Source organism: Akebia trifoliata, chromosome 3 (assembly GCF_017979445.1).
Source record: "Akebia trifoliata isolate Shusen 1 chromosome 3, ASM1797944v1, whole genome shotgun sequence".
Taxonomy (NCBI): Eukaryota; Viridiplantae; Streptophyta; class Magnoliopsida; order Ranunculales; family Lardizabalaceae; genus Akebia; species Akebia trifoliata.
The window spans coordinates 20,066,329-20,086,650 of record NC_141377.1 but is presented as its reverse complement, the minus strand read 5'-3'; the positions used below and the strand labels follow the sequence as shown (position 1 = coordinate 20,086,650).

Below are 20,322 nucleotides of genomic sequence, written 5' to 3'. Positions count from 1 at the left end.
TGATTTGTCAAGGTTGTATATATAAATATTTTTCATGTTTAACTATGTCTAGAAACTAGACAGTAGGATCTAAAATGTTGGTTGGCAAGTTCCCTCTTCTCGAGATTAGTCTTATTCATAAGTGGCAACCATCAGGCATTGTTGCAACTCTTAGTTGGAAGTCAAAGCTATTAGCTATTTCAACTCACATTCTCTTACTCATTGTTGTCCTGAGGAGAATGTCCGCCTTAGGATTTGCAGCACTATATGGTCCTCAGGATTCATATAGTGAAAACATATGATTTTTTTTAGTAGGCTGCTTGAATATTACGCTCTTACCTATAAAAAAGGAATATCATTCTTAATGGAATCGTAACTTTATCAAGCATCTTCTCTTCTCTTCCTAATGACCCATTTGCTTATATCAGCCTTGCAAGTTTTTCACACTTCACTCGTGCTTGAAAAGGGATGACTGCCCGTTTGATCATCAACTCTCCAAGTATCCTTGTAACAATTACAAGTCTAAAGGCTTTTACAGCAAAGGAAATAGTTGCCTATTTTTGCACACAGTAAACTACTTTACAATATGGTCACTAGTTTTGAACAGCAATTTATACTCGAACTTTCAGAAACAACGTTGCAATTTTCTAGATTATTTCTTCTTGTCAGACTCCCAACACGTCCAAAGAGACTTGCCTTCTCAAACAGATAATGGTTCCCAAGTACACAATCAGAAGAATCAAAGTGTACTAGAGAAGTTTCAAAAATCTAACGAGAGACCAACATCTCGACTTCCTTTATGTCGACCATCAAACATGCTAGTAAGTTAGCAAAATAACACAACCGATTCTGCTCTGAAGGCACTCTTGTCCACTTTGGCATTCGCGTCAAAGTACGAGTCTAAAATGATGATGGGTCGATCTACCCAATCTTCTGCTCCAAATGTTGAAACCGACAAGGGATCAAAGAGTGCTAGTAACTCAAGTAGCGGGAGCATCAAGAATGGTTCTATGCCAGCTTCTAAGATTTTGCAGGAGTTCTTATTTGGTGGTGTAGACACCCCATTTTTGCATCCGCCTGATTAATCAACTCGTCAACCCGATCGCAATGATTCCCAATGACGGATGTGTATTCCATTGCTTTATTTTGTTAACCGATATGTTTCAGAAATCCGGATGAGGTATCTTGAATTGACAAAACCTTAGAAACCACGCTACGCTAGGAAAATACGACCCCAGAAACATAGAAATCATCATCTTGCAGACCAAAAAGAAGTTTCACCATAAAAATCACTAAAAATTGACCAAATTACCAAAATACCCCTAACCTCAAAACAACCCTAGAGCCTACGTTACGCTTAGGAAAACTCTCTCGAACACATAAAATAACAAATCGGAACCAAATAAATCATTTCGTCAATTTTAACAAAATTCGACAAAATTACAAAAATGCCCCTCATAAAGTTCATGACCATTTCACACAAAAAATTTCATAAATGACACAAACTAATACTTCCATTGAATTCCTTTCGAAAAATCGATTCTAAAACATCCTAGAACATTAAAAATCGACTTAAAACGTGAAAAGTCCTCTCCGGGGGCAAAACGGTAATTTCACAATTTTCATAATTAAAAAATTTGAAATTAATAAATAAAATATTAAATAATTAAAGTGAAACATTAATGAAATTAATTTAAAATTTTGAGCCGAAGAAATCGATCAATCGGGTTTTCAAGTAAAATTGTTGAGGGTTCGTGAGATATTTCTTTAAGGACCCCTCCATTTGGGGGTCCAAAGAATTAAAGATATTTTAAAGGGGGGTTCTCCCAAAATTTAAAGTCAATCAAGAAAGACTAAGGTCAAGGTATTAAAGTCAATCAAGTGAGACTAAAGTCAAAATTAAAGTCAATTAAGCAAGACTGAAGTCAAGATATTAAAAGTCAATTAATTAAGATTAAAGTCAAAACATTAAAAGTCAATCAAATAAGACCAAAAGTCATAATAGAGTTCTAATTAAATAATAACTCAATCTAATAGAGTTCTAACTTAAAAACAATTCTACCTAAAACAATTCTAATTAAAACACAATTCTACCTAAAACAATTCTAACTAAAAAAACACTTTAATTAAAAAAACTCTAATTAAACACTAACTCTATCCAAATCAACCCCTAAAAACATCTATAAATAGAGGTGCTCACACCCTATTTTCGTATCAAATGATAAACCCTAAGAGAAGTAGTCTAAAAACCCCCTAGCCTCCCATAAACCCTAGTTTTGGAGCCCCAACTCCTTACCTAACATCCCTCCTTCAATTTTAGCATAAGAAACGCCTAAAAAGCCTTCCAAAAACATCCCAAAATTCGCAACAAACTTGAAGAGTTCAGATCCAAAAATAAGGAGATACCTTGTCTCGGAGATCCGAAATCAAATCCGGAGACAGAACGGAGCAAGGGAGTACGGTACAAGGAGCTATTTTTGTCAGATCTGAGGGAACAAAATCCTTGCTATCGGAAAGGTATAAAATTTTTTATTTTTATTTTTATCTAGGTTTTTAGCAATGTGATTTATTTGGGAAGTTAGTAGAGACCGGCTTTGGCCGAGAGGGGTTGGTTCCTAACACCTTCCAACCCCGTAACGTGATCCTCGGACCTTTTTTCTCTTTCGTAGATTAGTTTGCCTTTTTTAGAGTCAGTTTGGTTCCTAGACCTTAACAACTAGGTGGCGACTCCCAAACCTCAAGGGTCAAAAGCGGATCCGCGCACCCCGCGGATCGAGGACGCTTTCAGTGGCGACTCTGCTGGGCACATTGAGGATCAAACTTGAAAAACCCCAAGTATGGGAATATTGCCATTGACCTAGATTTTATTTGTTTTTTATCGACCCAATCATTAATTTCTGTTTAATTTCGAGTGCGTTAATGTGGCATGTTTTCTTTATAGTTCAATCGAGTGTCTCTTAGGGTGAATTTAAATAATATTAAATTTTAAAGAATGATATTATTGAGGGCAGAATAATGATGATGGAATAATGAAATCAAAAAAGTTTTTTTTTCCCTTTTTTTCTTCCTTTCTTTAAGGTATGTCGATCCATTTTTGGATAACAAACGATGTTAGAGAAACGTGATTGATGTTATTCGATAATGTGTTTTAAAAAAAAAAAACAAAAGAATGAGGGAAAATTTTTGTTTTTATCATTTGTTTGGCAAGATGTGCTACCCATTGACAGCACATAGATTTTTTTTTTTTTTTTTTAAATTTTCCTTTGAAGTTTCTTCCAACAACAGCCTCCTTTGGTGTGCCCCAAGTATAAAGCAATGTGAGTTTTTAAATCTAACGAATTTCAATGGGGTGCCAAAAGCGAAAACCCATTTTTTTTTTAATTCAGCATTTTAATCAATCCTTTTAAAAGGAGCCTTCTTCCCCATTCGTTTCTATCAGTCTCAACAGAGACTCGAGATCGACTCCTCAAGGGTTTCAAACCCATATTTTCGGTTTTGCGAAGCTCAAACGACCCAAAGCTTGGACGTTTGAGCTTGCTTTCAACCTCACGCCATTTTCTTAAGATGTTTTCAATCGTGTTCTTCGCGTTTTCAACAGAAACCGACCGGTTTGTTCTCTCTGTCCGATTGAACCATCCACTCTAATCGGTTTTAAGGCCATTAATGTTTGAAGAAGATTTCTGATCTCATCTGATTTAGAGACATGAGATTTAGAATCGTCGAACCTAACCAGCTCGATCGGCTTCCTCCAATGGAGTGGTATGGAGCTTCAACTCGATGGCTCCTCCACTATTTTGCTCAGATCTCTTCGTCTTCATTGGGATCGACGGTTTCAAATCAGAATCCAATCGAATCAACCTCCCATCCTGATTCTTGGTTTTCTTACCATTGCAGATACTTAGATCAAATCGATTCGGTTTTGAGATTCCTTCAAGCGATGGTCTCTCTGTCATCTGTCGAAAGGAATTTTAGAGTTTGCTGTCAAGGTTTTTTTCAGATTAAGCTAAAGTGACTTTACCTGCAGGTTTGAGAATCGAATGAAGGGGTTTGGATTAGTATATTAAGATACTTTAATAATCAAAGCGATTTATCCAGCCTTCATTTTTTTTTCCTGTTTGGTTCGATCGGGGTTGAAAGTTAAATTTGTTGCGAAATTCAACATCCTGATTTGGAGTTTGTTTGTGTCTCTTTCCAATCTAAATTCGTTGAGGTATTTCTGCACTTTCGGAACAATCGGAAGCTCTTATAATTCGGATTTCATTGGTTCCGTGGGGTTGGACTTTGGAGTGATCGCATCAAAATTACTAATTCATGTTTCTGAACAGTATAAGGGAAGTGAGAAGAATGGTTTTACCTTCTTAATACTCTCTTAAGTTTTTTCTTTTAGTTCGGATTTGCGTGGAGAAGGCTTCTAGTAGTGTTTGGTGATTTTCGCAATTCTAACGTGGACGTGCCTACACAACTTTGATTTATTCTTACGCATATCACGAGAAAATCAGATCTATGATTATATGCGCATCTCACATTAGATTTGTGAGAATAGTAATAAATACCCTTCGGACACATCAGCATTTCCTCTATAAAAAAAAAACAATAGTAAAACGTTAAGTTTTAAATAAAATAAAAAATAAAAAATGAATTTCATTATTCATCATCTCGGCAATTTAACCCTCAATTTCATATTCTTCGGAAATTTTGATTAATTTAGAATCACTCAAAGTAACCCGCGATTGGAATACATAAGCAAATAATGTTGGATTAAGTGCTTGATATCTTCATCTTTAATCATGTGATTTGAATGGTTTTGATCTTGATTAAGTATTCATGTGATTAGGATAGTGTTTATTTCAATGATTGGTTTGATTGAGCCCATGGGTCCATTTGTTTGAAAAAGGCCCCGGGCACACCCCACCCTGCTTTGCACACACCACATGCACGTTTACTGTTTTGCACACTTACACGTCCTATATAGCCAACGTGGCACTAGTGCGTGACCCGGTCTCTTTGGAGATGTGACGTCATTCATGAAAACCACAACTCCAGTCATGTACCTTAGGGTATATCGAACTGGGGCATCAATACCGTCTGATCAGGTGATTCTGAGAAGTATATTGATGCACCCAGGCTGGAGCAACCTGAGCCTTTGACCTATTGTGAGCCACACAGTCACATGTCCCGATTGCCAACGTAGTACTAGTACGTGGTCGGTCCCCTCGTGGGATGTCAAACCATTTATGAAAGCTACAACTCTTGACTCGTACCCATAAGTATGTAAAAGATAATCTAAGTATATCTATTGCACTTCTTGGTCAAAATCAGTGCCTAAGCAAGATCTTGCCCCGCTGTACCCTACTGTACGAGGGGGATAGACTATGTCTATTCTAGACGAGAGGTATTTAAGTGGGCCTTTGCTCAGCATCATGCGCCACCTCTCAACTGGAGATCAAACTGGCTATTTTTGACTTCAGAGAAGTGAGTTGAGATTTTAGATTATCACCTATACGGTATATCAAACCAAGTCACCACGTATCGAGAGGTATATAGGTGTATTTGGACAAGGGTGGCCAGATAAAATGCATTGCACGTAGTAAACTTAGAGTCTAGAAACCTTCCTTGTAGGTCACGACCCGGACTGACTATGGGTGTTCCCAGGTTGTTTTATTCAATCCAACCAACAGGTAAATGGGCGAACCAATCCAGAATAATCAAACAGAACCCGCAATATCGGTCCAACCCAATCGGTGAAATGTACCGATTAATTTGAACCACTTAAACCAGTTGGCCAAATTGACAAATGGATCAAACTGATCAATACCAAATCAGTTGGACTAATTGGTTTCACTTTTAAAGATCCAGACTACTTTGTATAGAAAGATTCGATCTTAGGATCAAGTTAATTTGTCTGATCAAAGGTTCAATCCCAATCAGGGGTAGACCCGCGTCTAACCTTCTCTCATTTTTTTGGTCATTATAGACTTATAGTGCATTTGGATTCGATATTTTCCACTGGACTTGGGCTATTCTATATCATAATCATGTGGTTAAGAGTCAAACCTTTAGAGTCAATGGTTAACCTTGGTTTACTTCCAATAAGGTGATAATTGGTCCTTAACGTTCTAAACCTCCATCTGTACCACTTTGGATCCGTGAAAATAGTCGTCTTTCTAGAGTACCATTGCTAAGTAGTCAGTCTTTACCACGAGAAGAAACGAGTACCATGGATGAAGCTGCACTCCGTCATATTTTAGAATCTTTTCAAACACAGATTATTGCTTCTGTCCAAACACAAATTGAATCTTTGAAAATTAAAAAGAGAAAAGATAAAGCTATAGAACCTCAGGATGTGTTTGACCTCGTTAAAAATCAAGAAGATGATCAGTTACACGTCGACCCTGTCCTAGCTCATCGAATAACTCAGGTTGAAACTGCTTTGAAGAATATTAAAGACCCCGATGATCTTACTCTTGGATTAGGGGCAATGACTTTGTTTCCCACGGTCCGTCTGCCAGAGAAGTTCACAATGCCAGATATGGAGAAATTTGATGGTATTGGATGCCCTAGGACTCATTTAAAAGTTTATGTCGGCATCATGCAATCTCAGGGTTTGAGTGAAGAACAGATGGCTCAACTTTTTCAAAGAACCCTTACAGGACCTGCCCTACGCTGGTTAATGTCATTGGACTCATCTCGGGTAAGAACGTGGCATGAATTGATGAAGGAGTTTATTGGTCGGTATTCATTTAACACGGATATTGAACTCACAAGAAGAGACCTAGAAACTACTAAACAAAAACCCGGGGAAACTTTCACTGAGTTCATTGCTCGATGGAGAGCTAAAGCCGCTCAATTGTGGGACCGACCTCAAGAAAAGGAACAAGTCAAGATCATCCTTAGGAATCTCACTCCAAATTATGCCAAGTACTTGATGCCTCAGTATCTTGCCACTTTTCAATCCCTTCTTGAGGTTGGAAATCAAATTGAGGATGCATATTCTTCGGGACTTTTTGGTAACTCGTCTAAGTCAAAACCCAAACATTTCAAACCTAATGTCAATTCTTTACAAGTGGCCAACACCTCCTTCGCACTATCTCCTCAAGCTACTCAGCCTTCACAAACTAAGCCTAGGAGACAGTTTGCCAATCTTGGAATGTCCCTTAGTGTTGCTTATCAAAAATTGATGAAAAGGGGATTGTTGACGCCTTTACAACCTAAGCATTTGCCTAATCCTCTTCCTCCAAACATGGATAATGGGCAATTCTGTGAATTCCATCAGATGCCTGGTCATGTTCTTGACAGGTGTATTACTCTCCGACATGCTATCCAAGACCTTATTGAGGAAGGAAAAGTCACCATACCCACTCCTACTACTCCCAATGTTAAGACTAACCCTTTGCCTACTTTTTAAAATCAACCCCCTCCTACTCTAAACCTAATATCAATATCCAAATCCGAATCAGTTGACCCAATTTCCTTCATTCACCCAATCGGTCTTAACAGTGCATTTGCTTCATGCCAGAATGAGCTCAACTATCCTAAGGCAGTGGCAAAACTGAAGAACAGAGAAATTATTAAAGCAACGGGTTGTCCCCAATCTGACAGATTTGAATCAGAATATGAAGAGATAGTAAAAGCAGGCAAGTTCAAGTCATCCATTGAAGATAATCGAAGTGGCATAGACTCTAGAATTGTGTCCCTCCATTCAGAATGATGTCGTCTTTTAAGTCTTTTTAGTTTCTTTTAGCTTTAGTTGCGTCAGTCTTTGAATTCAATTCTTCATTTTTATTTTTGGGTTTTAGTAAGGTTTGTCAGTCTATGTTCTTTTCAATTCCAATAAATAAAGAAACTTTTGATTATCATGTGTGCAATAATGATGTGAATATAAAATCTAACATGAAAAATAACTTAAAGCTCACTAACCAAATTTGATAAATATTGGAATTAAAGAGTATACTCAAGAAGTGCAAATTGGTAATACGTTATCCTCAGGAGAACATGAGAGAATAGTAAACTTACCTGAGAAATTCAAACAATGTTCTTGCATGGTCTCATAAAGATATATGGATGAATTACACAAAAACATAGATCAAGTCAAGAGTGATTTCAAAGTCAAAGGTTATCGGTAAAAGATGATATAGCTGAAAGCATCAACAAAGATGCTAAGACTTACAAGTGGATCTACCATGTTTCTCACTCAAAAGAAGAGAGTTCTCTTTCACAAAAGAATAAAAGATTTTCTTGAAGTTCTAGAAGAGTTGAATAATCAGAAAACTCGATCATACTCGATTTCACAGAAGAAGACTAAAGAATATTCATTCTTCAAAAGGAAACCTTACTCGACAAAGCAATCCAAATATCGAATTCCTGAAACTTTGACCAAGTCAAGCAGCATTCACCAAAGGAGGCCTTCTTTGGTCGAACAATTATCCTATCTTACCAAAAAAGAAAAAAAAACCTTCTTTAGCCCCTCGCATCCTTTTAAAAGAAAAATAAAATAGCCTCTTCTTTCTAAACCATACCGACCAACCTTGGGAGGGAATCTTAGTATGAACTACGTTTTGACCTGATCCCAAAAGAAAAAATTAATATATTTGGGGTACATAGGCAACCTGAGAAGTTACTTCAGGCCCGGTCATGAAAAAAAATATATTCTCTTAAGGAAAGTATCATCCAAAAGGAAAATCCCCTATTAAAAGGTTCAAAAGAAGATAATGTCAAACTAGGGGCATTAGCAAAAAAAAAGAAAAATAATGCCAAACTAGGGGCATAAAAAAAAGAGTCAAAAGAATTTATAGAAAATAATGACAAAAAAAAGAGAATATTAGACTAGGGGTATTTTGGGAAGTTGAGCCTTTTACCCTTTCTTTCTAAATCATGTCCTAAGCCCACCTATTAAGTCCTCCTGAATGCTAATTGACTCGGTTAAGTTGCAGGGAACCAAGAAGTTGTCGAGTTGATCATTCAAGATCATCAAGAAAAAAGATAAGCCTGCTAAGTCGAAAACCCGAAAAGGCGACTTAGGCAAAATTTAGGGTATAACCATAAAAAAGAAAGCCTGCTAGGTTGAAAACCTGAAAAGGTGACCTAGCCAAAAATCAAGGCATCATCAGAAAAAGAAAAACAAAGTCTGCTAGATTGAAAACCTGAAGAGGCGATCTAGGCAAAAATTAGGGCATCATCAAATGGGAGGAAAAGTCTCATCAAGAAGAAAAATTCAGAAGAAAGCTTGTGCAGAAACTGTAGAACCATTCAAGCCACGATATTTGTCTTTCAGCCAAGAGCTCACATTCGACGAAGACAATATTGAACTTGAAAAAAAATCAGAAGTCATCTTGAACATTGTAGGATCTTCAAGAGTATATTTACTTGTTCAAGTGTTCGCTACTGGAAGATGTAGAATCATCAACCACTTTGAAGATAAAGATCTTCTATTCTAATATTTATCAAGATTTTTTAAGTCCAGCTCAAGCATTTCTCAAAAATAATAATCAATCCCTTATTGCACATATGATAACCTTAGGAGTCTTAAATTTAAAAGAATGTCAGTTCTACTATCTATCATACATCAGAATCCATATTTTTCAAGCGTAATCCATTCCATCAGTCTCGTAGTCAAGTCCCAATTAAAGTCAACCTTGAAACTAGGGACATTTTTGAAGGTCATTTTAATTCCAAAGTTTTTGTTCTTAATCACATAATAAAAAGAAAATCTTACAAAAGCTTAAAAGTTCGGTGAAGCCCAATGATAATTATGAATCCAGATGCATGATAAGCCAATAAAGGCATGATCTTTCAAACTTTGAGCTCGATTTTGAATCATAAAATGAATTAATAGGATTGTTTAAGTTTCTATAAATCTAAGCCCGAGAAACGTGGCTTAGTAAGTTCGAGTCCGAGAAACGAGACTCCAACTTTTTGAATCATAGAATGAATAGGCTTTTTGAAGTACCTATAAACCTAAGTTCGAGTCCGAGAAACGAGACTCCAACTTTTTGAATCATAGAATGAGTGGGCTTTTTGAAGTGCATATAAACCTAAGTTCGAGTCCGAGAAACGAGACTCCAACTTTTTGAATCATAGAATGAGTGGACTTTTTGAAGTGCCTACAAACCTAAGTTCGAGTCCGAGAAACGAGACTCCAACTTTTTGAATCATAGAATGAGTGGGCTTTTTGAAGTGCCTACAAACCTAAGTTCGAGTCCGAGAAACGAGACTCCAACTTTTTGAATTATAGAATGAATAGGCTTTTTGAAGTGCTTATAAACCTAAGTTCGAGTCCGAGAAACAAGACTCCAACTTTTTGAATCATAGAATGAATGGGCTTTTTGAAGTGGCTACAAACCTTAAGTTCGAGTCCGAGAAACGAGACTCCAACTTTTTGAATGAGTGGGCTTTTTGAAGTGTCTACAAACCTAAGTTCGAGTCCGAGAAACGAGACTCCAACTTTTTAAATTATAGAATAAATAGGCTTTTTGAAGTGCCTATAAACCTAAGTTCGAGTCCGAGAAACGAGACTCCAACTTTTTAAATCATAGAATGAGTGGGCTTTTTGAAGTGCCTACAAACTTAAGTTCAAGTCTGAGAAACGAGACTCCAACTTTTTAAATCATAGAATGAATAGGCTTTTTGAAATGCCTACAAACCTTAGCTCGAGTCCGAGAAACGAGACTCCATGTTTTATAGGATTTTTTAAGTTCCTCTAAACCTTAGTCAGAGTCCGAGAAACGAGACTCCAGTTTTGTTTGAATCATATTGAATTAACAGGATTGTTTAAGTTCTTTAGCCCGAGAAGCGTGGCTACAATAGGCTCGAGTCCGATAAATGCGACTCTAACTTTTTCGAACTCTAAAAAAGAATGCAAATAGGATTTAACGAAGTTCCTACATTTTTTTGACTCCAATTACCTCATTATTCGACCTTGCTATGATTACTTTCGTTGCATAAGCACATTTCAATTTTGAATCATTATTGTCAGTGAGAGATGATCTCTGGGACCTGACACATTTTTACTCAGTTTCACATAGTACACACATTCACACTTGCACTTTTTAATCAAAGAGAATTCTTTAAAATTCAAGGATCTGACACTGTCAGTGAAAGCTCGCTCTTGAAGACCTAACAACATTTTTGTTCGGGGAGAGTTTTACGCTCAAGGATCTGAACACCCCGACGAATTGCTAAATCAGGCTACAAAATGAACTGTCACTAGCTTTGGCATTCGGATATCGCACTATCTTCCGAAATAGATTTGCTATCTAGTTTGCTTCAATCCTCTGCCAAAGAGGGGTATCTATAGACACCCCATTTTTGCATCCGCCTGATTAATCAACTCGTCAACCCGATCGCAATGATTCCCAATGATGGATGTGTATTCCATTGCTTTATTTTGTTACCCGATATATTTCAGAAATCCGGATGAGGTATCTTGAATTGACAAAACCTTCGAAACCATGCTACGCTAGGAAAATACGACCCCAGAAACATAAAAATCATCATCTTGCAGACCAAAAAGAAGTTTCACGATAAAAATCACTAAAAATTGACCAAATTACCAAAATACCCCTAACCTCAAAACAACCCTAGAGCCTACGTTATGCTTAGGAAAATTCTCTCGAACACATAAAATAACAAATCGGAACCAAATAAATCATTTCGCCAATTTTAACAAAATTCGACAAAATTACAAAAATGCCCCTCATAAAGTTCATGACCATTTCACACAAAAAAATTCATAAATGACACAAACTAATACTTCCATTGAATTCTTTATGAAAAATCGATTCTAAAACATCCTAGAACATTAAAAATCGACTTAAAACGTGAAAAGTCCTCTCCGGGGGCCAAACGATAATTTCACAATTTTCATAATTAAAAAATTCGAAATTAATAAATAAAACATTAAATAATTAAAGTAAAGTGAACAAATGAAATTAATTTAAAATTTGAGCCGAAGAAATCGAAAGAATCGGGTTTTCAAGTAAAATTGTTGAGGGTTCGTGAGATATTCTTTAAGGACCCCTCCATTTGGGGGTCCAAAGAATTAAAGATATTTTAAAGGGGGGTTCTCCCAAAATTTAAAGTCAATCAAGAAAGACTAAGGTCAAGGTATTAAAGTCATCAAGTGAGACTAAAGTCAAAATTAAAGTCAATAAGCAAGACTGAAGTCAAGATATTAAAAGTCAATTAATTAAGATTAAAGTCAACACATTAAAAGTCAATCAAATAAGACCAAAAGTCATAATAGAGTTCTATTAAATAATAACTCAATCTAATAGAGTTCTAACTTAAAAACAATTCTACCTAAAACAATTCTAATTAAAAAACAATTCTACCTAAAACAAGTCTAACTAAAACACAACTCTAATTAAACACTAACTCTATCCAAATCAACCCCTAAAAAACATCTAAAATAGAGGTGCTCACACCCTATTTTCGTATCAAATGATAAACCCTAAGAGAAGTAGGTCTAAAAGCCCCCCTAGCCTCCCATAAACCCTAGTTTTGGAGCCCCAACTCCTTACCTAACATCCCTCCTTCAATTTTAGCATAAGAAACGCCTAAAAGCCTTCCAAAAACATTCCAAAATCCGCAACAAACTTGAAGAGTTCATATCCAAAAATAAGGAGATAGCTTGTAATGGAGATCGAGTTGCTGTTTCCAAGTCTTCTCAAGAACCATTGCAAGGAATTGGCGGTCCGATGACTAGGGCAAGGACAAAACGGATGGAAAAGGCATTGCAAGGCTTGATTGTGGAAGTCCAATACAAAGAGGCCATTCTAGAAAATTCTAAGGCTAACTTCGGAGATATCAAAGTTTCATCAAGGATGGTCAACTATCTTTTTATGCAAAAGGTCAATTTGGAAGATCAATTTGAATACAAGGGTTAATTGGGAATTTGTATGTTCTAATTGTCCTTAGTTTGAATTCTTTATTTCCTAAGGACTAATTAGACTTTCTTTATTTTTTCAAGGACTAATTAGAATTAATCTTGATCTAATTTGTCTATAAAAAGGCACCTCATTTTGTAATTGGGACACAATTGATATTTTACATCTTATGAGATTTTGAAGTTTATTCAAAGAAACTTTAGTTTTGTTTCATGATTTCTTTATGGGTTCTTTATGAGTTTTCATTCGAGTTCTTGAAGAAAAGACATGACTCTTCGACTTATCAAGGAAGTGATCAATCCTTGTGGGTGTCATTAGATTGAGGTTTCAAGGACTTAGTTTCCTTGGGGTTTTAGTCCGATCAACTTTTTAATTTGTTTTAAGACAATTCTAGAATATTCGAAGCCTTCGAATAAAAGGGTTCCTAGAAGAGATCATCAAGAGAAGGTCTTAATCCAAGAAGGTTCATATCATTTGGTATCAGAGCATCAAGATTGCTGGAAAATACAACAAGATTGAAGTAATCCTTCGAAGATTTGGTTCGGGTGACATTCGAATTGGAGATCAAACGTGGTATATCTTGCTTCCCAACAAAATTCATATCAATTCAAAGCCAACGATGGCTAGAAACCAGGTTTTTTATTATTTCAAAACATTCTTGATACGTTCTTGTTGGAAACCATGAACATTCATTGAATTTCGTAGTTGTTCTTACATAGTTCTTTGTGAATTCTGCATTTTCTTGCGGTATTTTCTTTGTGAATTCTGAAATTTTATTTTCTTGCTAAAATTACAAAATTGTGATCGATCATCAACAATCAATCTAAGATATACGAGCTACATGATCATCTTTGTTTTTAAAAGATTTAGATTTTAATTTTGTGTACAAGAACAAACCAACAGCCATGTTTTGCTGAAACACAGCCCCAACAGCCATGTTTTGCTGTGTTGTTCATTGAAAAAAAAATAATAATAATAAATAAATAAATTTCTGGAATTCAGCCACCTCGTGTTATTGGTTATTCTATTTTGCTGAAATTGGAAATCAATGTTCGATCTTCAACATTCTTTCTAATTCCTTATATGTACATCTGCAAATTGAGCTTCTTGAAATTTCAGCAATAACAGAATACTCGATTGTGATTCTTGATTTCTGAAATTTTCGTTTGGGAGAATTGTCTTGGACATAGTGTTGATCTTTAATGGTCACTCATTGAAAAATCTTTCACTTACATCACCATTGATGTTGCTGTAAGTAAACTTGAAATATTTCTTGTTGCTGGAAATTCAACAAAAACACAGCCAACGTTGCTGTATTGAGAACACACGTTCATGTTGCTGGAAATTCAACAAACACAGCCAACGTTGCTGTATTGAGAACAAACGTTCTTGTTGCTGGAAATTCAACAAACCACAGCCAACGTTGCTGTATTGAGAACAAATGTTCTTATTGCTGGAAATTCAACAAACACAAGCCAACGTTGCTGTACTGAAATCTTTCTAAGATTTACATCTGTGAATCGAAAATTCTTGAACATTCTTGGATTTTTTTTTTATTTTTTATTTTTGTATTTTATTTTTGTATTTTTTTTTATCTTACATACTAAGAACAACTCAACTCACTGATGTCATTGTAGGATTTCTTATTGATTTACCATGTTTTATCGCTGATTTTTTTTTTTATTTTTTTGCTGGAAACTTAGAATCACGTTACTATGTTGGAGTTGCTGTATCTAGTTCATATAGAACGAATTGTTGTTAGTTACATTAAATTGGTGTAATGTTTCTAAATTTTTTTTTTTCTTCTTTCACCTTGTTTTAAGTTTGTCTGCCAAACATTATAATTGAGAAAATTCAGAAACGAATTTCTGAATTCTTTTGACTGAAAATAGATATGAACTAATAGATCTTCAGATTTTAATTTCTGCATTTTCTGCATTTTCTAAATTTATGTCTCTTAGTGTTTTTGGGCTGTATTTTTTTTTTTTGAAAACAGACTGATTGGTCGACTTTCTTGACTTTCTGATTAAGTACCTTAAAGGCTGATTTATCGTTTTTTTTTTTTGCTGGGCTTGGTTTAAAAAAAAAAAAAAGATTTATTAGTTGCTGTTTGTAGTTACAGAAATTCGATAAATTGGAGTTGTTAACTTCAAACGGCCATAACTTTTGATCCGGATATCGGAACGACTATTAGTGCATATTAAATCGAAGCTCTTTTCGAGATCTACAAGTTAAATAGGCATAGCCTTGTTCCACACCGTTTCGACCTTCAATTCCATCATTTTCATCACTTTCCGGGACTTACAATATTGTTGCATATTTTTGTTTTGTTTTCGTTTATTTTAACTTACAGGATTTCAACCATGAGTAAGGAAGGGGGAGAATCACATGAGACCGACTTAAAATTATTCATCAAGGCCGTTCATGATCAATTTAAATTGTTGAATTCAAGGTTGGACAATATGGAATCCTTAATGAATCTAAACCATATCGAAGACATGAGTTCGACGGAGAAGAAGATATTCATTCCGAAGCGGAGAGAGTACATTATCGACGGGATAAGAAAGTAGATTTCAAAGAAGATAACAATTTGGGTAGCATAAAGATGACGATTCCGACCTTTCACGGAAAGAATGATCCTGAATTATATTTGGAGTGGGAAAGAAAAGTTGAGCACGTTTTTGATTGTCATAATTATTCCGAGGATAAAAAAATAAAGCTAGCCGCCGTGGAATTTACAAACTATGCCAGTATATGGTGGGATCAATTGGTGATCAATAGGCGCAGAAATGGTGAAAGACCTATTCGATCATGGGATGAGATGAAGTCAGTGATGCGTAAAAGATTTATTCCTAGCCATTACTATCGAGATTTGTATATCAAACTGCAAGGGTTGGTTCAAGGTTCCATGAGTGTAGAGGATTATTATAAAGAAATGGAGATTGCCATGATTAGAGCAAGCATAGACGAAGATAGAGAAGCAACTATGGCTAGATTCATTGCCGGATTGAACAAAGAAATTGCTGATGTGGTTGAGTTGCACCATTATGTGGAAATGGAAGAGTTACTACACAAAGCCATTAAAGTGGAAAAGCAAATCAAGTCTAGAAGGTTAGATCTGGATCATCTTCTAATAATCCGTGGAAACCAAATTGGAAAGACAACAAAATTCCTTTCAAACCAAAAGAAGACGTAAAGTTGAAGCCTTACCTGAAACAAAGCCTCTTATTAAGTCACGTCAGATTAAGTGTTTTAGGTGCCAAGGGTTTGGACATATTGCTTCTGAATGCCCAAACAAGAGGGTTATGGTTGTATTGGCAAACGGAGACATTGAAAGTGCTAGTTCAAGTGACAACGAGATGCCTCCATTAGAGGATTGTTCTGATGTTGAAGTAGAAGAGCCTGTGCATGGTGATTTACTTGTCACCAGGAGAGCTTTGAGTATACAGCCTAAGGATGAAGGAGATGAGGAGCAACGTGAGCATATTTTTCACACAAGATGCCACGTGAAGGATAAAGTCTGTACATTGATTATGGATAGTGGGAGTTGTACCAATGTTGCTAGTACCTTGTTGGTAGAGAAGTTGAATTTGAAATGGCAGAAACATCCTAAACCGTATAAGCTTCAATGGTTGAATGATTGTGGAGAAGTGAAGGTAAACAAGCAAGTTCGGGTTCCTTTCTCAATAGGCAAGTATGTGGATGAGGTTATTTGTGATGTGGCACCGATGCATGCCGGTCATATATTGCTCGGTCGACCATGGCAATTTGATAGGAAAGTGTTGCATGATGGGTATAAAAATCGTTATTCTTTTGTAATGAACAAACGAAAAATTGTATTGGCCCCTCTCAAACCTTTGCAAGCTTATGAAGACCAGGTTAGGATAGCAAGTGAGTGCAAAAAGAGAGAGAAACAAAAGTGTGAGCAAAAAGGAGAGCAAAGTGAGCAACCTGGAGAGAAGAATAAAATACTGAGTGTACTTGCTGACAAATATGATGTTAAAAGTGTAATGATAGCAAGGCCACAAGTTCTAGTTCTTATGTACAAAGATGTTTATTTTTCTACTGACGATCTTAACTCCTCTTTGCCTAGTGTTGTCTTGTCTTTATTACAGGATTTTGAGGATCTTTTTCCCGAGGAGATTCCACATGGTTTACCTCCTTTAAGAGGAATTGAGCACCAAATAGACTTCATACCTGGTTCTGCTATACCAAATAGACCTGCTTATAGAGCTAATCCCGAGGAAACAAAGGAGATACAGAGGCAAGTGGATGAACTGTTGCAGAAGGGATTTGTAAGGGAAAGTCTCAGCCCATGTTCGGTTCCTGTTCTCTTAGTACCAAAGAAAGATGGAACATGGCGCATGTGTGTGGATTGTCGAGCTATTAATAAGATAACGGTAAAATATAGGCATCCTATCCCTAGGTTAGATGATATGTTTGACGAATTGCATGGCTCTCGTTTGTTTTCTAAAATTGATCTAAAGAATGGGTATTATCAAATTCGCATGAAAGAGGGAGATGAATGGAAAACTGCATTTAAAACTAGATATGGGTTGTATGAATGGTTAGTAATGCCCTTCGGTTTAACTAACGCCCCTAGTACATTCATGAGATTAATGAACCATGTTTTGCGTGCTTTCATGGGAAAATTTGTGGTAGTTTACTTTGATGATATTTTAGTCTATAGCAAAAATGTTGATGACCATGTGAAGCATTTGCATGCTGTGTTTAGTGTGTTAAGAGAACATCAATTATATGTTAATCTTAAGAAATGCACATTTTGTATGGAATCTGTTGTGTTTCTTGGATTTGTTGTTAGTTCGCAGGGAATTAGCGTTGATGAGGAAAAGGTAAGGGCAATAAAGGATTGGCCTACACCTAAGAATGCGAATGAGGTAAGAAGTTTTCATGGTTTAGCAAGTTTTTATCGAAGGTTTGTTAAAGATTTTAGTTCTATTGCTGCACCTTTGAATGAACTTGTTAAAAAGAATGTTGTTTTTAATTGGGTTAATGTGCATGATCAGGCTTTCCAAACTTTGAAAGATAAGTTAACTAATGCACCTTTGTTGTGTTTGCCTAACTTTGATAAAGCTTTTGAAATAGAGTGTGATGCATCCGGGATTGGAGTAGGAGCTGTTTTGATGCAGGATTCTAAGCCAATAGCTTATTTTAGTGGAAAAGCTAAGTGGGGCAGCATTGAATTATCCTACTTATGACAAAGAGCTTTATGCACTAGTGAGAACTCTTCGAACATGGCAACATTATTTATGGCCAAGGGAATTTATCATTCATTCTGATCATGAAAGCTTGAAATTCCTGAAGACCCAAGGTAAGCTTAATAAAAGACATGCTAAATGGTTGGAGTTTATAGAAACATTTCCTTATGTAATTAAATATAAACGTGGGAAGGAAAATGTTGTGGCCGATGCATTATCAAGAAGGTACGTGTTACTTACTTCATTGCAAACTAAACTACTTGGTTTTGAATTAATTAAAGATTTGTATGCCAATGATTCTGATTTCAGCCAAGTATGGAATGCATGTGCTAAGTGTGCATCTGGTGACTTTTATAGGCATGAAGGATTTCTTTTCAAGAAAGATAAATTATGCGTGCCTAATTGTTCTATTCGTGAATTACTTGTAAGGGAAGGTCATGGGGGAGGTTTAATGGGTCATTTTGGTGTCCTAAAAACTTTAGATATCTTACGTGAGCATTTTTATTGGCCCCATATAAAGCATGATGTTCAATCTATTTGTGACAAGTGCATTACATGTAAGCAAGCAAAGTCTAAAATTCGACCGCATGGCTTGTATACCCCTTTGCCTGTACCTAATCAGCCTTGGATTGATATTTCTATGGATTTTTTTTAGGATTGCCAAGGACTCAAAATGGTAAAGATAGTATATTTGTTGTTGTTGATAGGTTTAGTAAGATGGCCCATTTTATTGCATGTACTAAAATCAATGACGCAACACATATTGCTGAATTGTTTTTCAAGGAGGTAGTTCGATTGCATGGGCTACCTAAATCAATTGTTAGTGATAGAGATGTTAAGTTCCTTAGTTATTTTTGGCGTACTTTATGGAGTAAATTAGGAACTAAACTTCTATTTTCTACTGTTGCACATCCTCAAACGGACGGCCAGACTGAAGTAGTTAATAGGACACTCACTACCTTGTTGCGTGCTATCATTCAAAAAAATTTAAAACAATGGGAAAAGTGTTTACCACATATTGAGTTCGCATATAATAGAACTATTCATTCAACTACTTCATTTTCTCCATTTGAGATTGTTTATGGTTTTAATCCTTTAACGCCTGTGGATATTTTACCTTTGCCTACTAATGAACATGCTAATCTTGATGGTAAGAAAAAGGCAGACTTTGTGAAAGATTTACATGCCAAAGTTCGAGCTAATATTGACAGGAAGAATGAGCAATATGCTAAGCAAGCCAATAAGGGTCGTTTGAAAGTTATCTTCCACCCTGGAGATTGGGTTTGGGTGCACTTGCGTAAGGAGCGGTTTCCTACCCAAAGGAAATCAAAATTGCAACCTCGAGGAGATGGTCCATTTCAAGTCTTGGAACGGATCAATGATAACGCCTACAAAGTTGATTTGCCAAGTGATTATGGTAATGTTAGTGCAACTTTTAATGTTGCTGATTTATCCTTGTTTAATGTAGGTGATTCGAGGACGAATCTTTTCGAAGAGGGGGAGAATAATGGAGATCGAGTTGCTGTTTCCAAGTCTTCTCAAGAACCATTGCAAGGAATTGGCGGTCCGATGACTAGGGCAAGGACAAAACGGATGGAAGAGGCATTGCAAGGCTTGATTGTGGAAGTCCAATACAAAGAGGCCATTCTAGAAGATTCTAAGGCTAACTTCGGAGATATCAAAGTTTCATCAAGGATGGTCAACTATCTTTTTATGCAAAAGGTCAATTTGGAAGATCAATTTGAATACAAGGGTAATTGGGAATTTGTATGTTCTAATTGTCCTTAGTTTGAATTCTTTATTTCCTAAGGACTAATTAGACTTTCTTTATTTTTCCAAGGACTAATTAGAATTAATCTTGATCTAATTTGTCTATAAAAAGGTACCTCATTTTGTAATTGGGACACAATTGATATTTTACAGCTTATGAGATTTTGAAGTTTATTCAAAGAAACTTTAGTTTTGTTTCATGATTTCTTTATGGGTTCTTTATGAGTTTTCATTCGAGTTCTTGAAGAAAAGACATGACTCTTCGACTTATCAAGGAAGTGATCAATCCTTGTTGTGTCATTAGATTGAGGTTTCAAGGACTTAGTTTCCTTGGGGTTTTAGTCCGATCAACTTTTTAATTTGTTTTAAGACAATTCTAGAATATTCGAAGCCTTCGAATAAAAGGGTTCCTAGAAGAGATCATCAAGAGAAGGTCTTAATCCAAGAAGGTTCATATCAGCTTGTCTCGG

The 20,322-nt window shown here is 36.1% G+C and overlaps 1 protein-coding gene across 1 annotated transcript; it reads left to right on the top strand.

Annotated features, from left to right (window-relative positions):
* Positions 1-15,383: 15,383 nt before the first annotated feature.
* Positions 15,384-19,870, top strand: LOC147406122 (uncharacterized). Its single transcript, XM_086432496.1, is given in 8 exon segments — positions 15,384-15,974; positions 16,024-16,642; positions 16,979-17,225; positions 17,673-18,040; positions 18,042-18,307; positions 18,440-18,729; positions 18,732-19,211; positions 19,365-19,870. Coding segments are annotated over 8 exon segments (3,282 nt in total). The 5' UTR covers positions 15,384-15,468.
* The last annotated feature ends 452 nt before the right edge of the window (positions 19,871-20,322 follow it).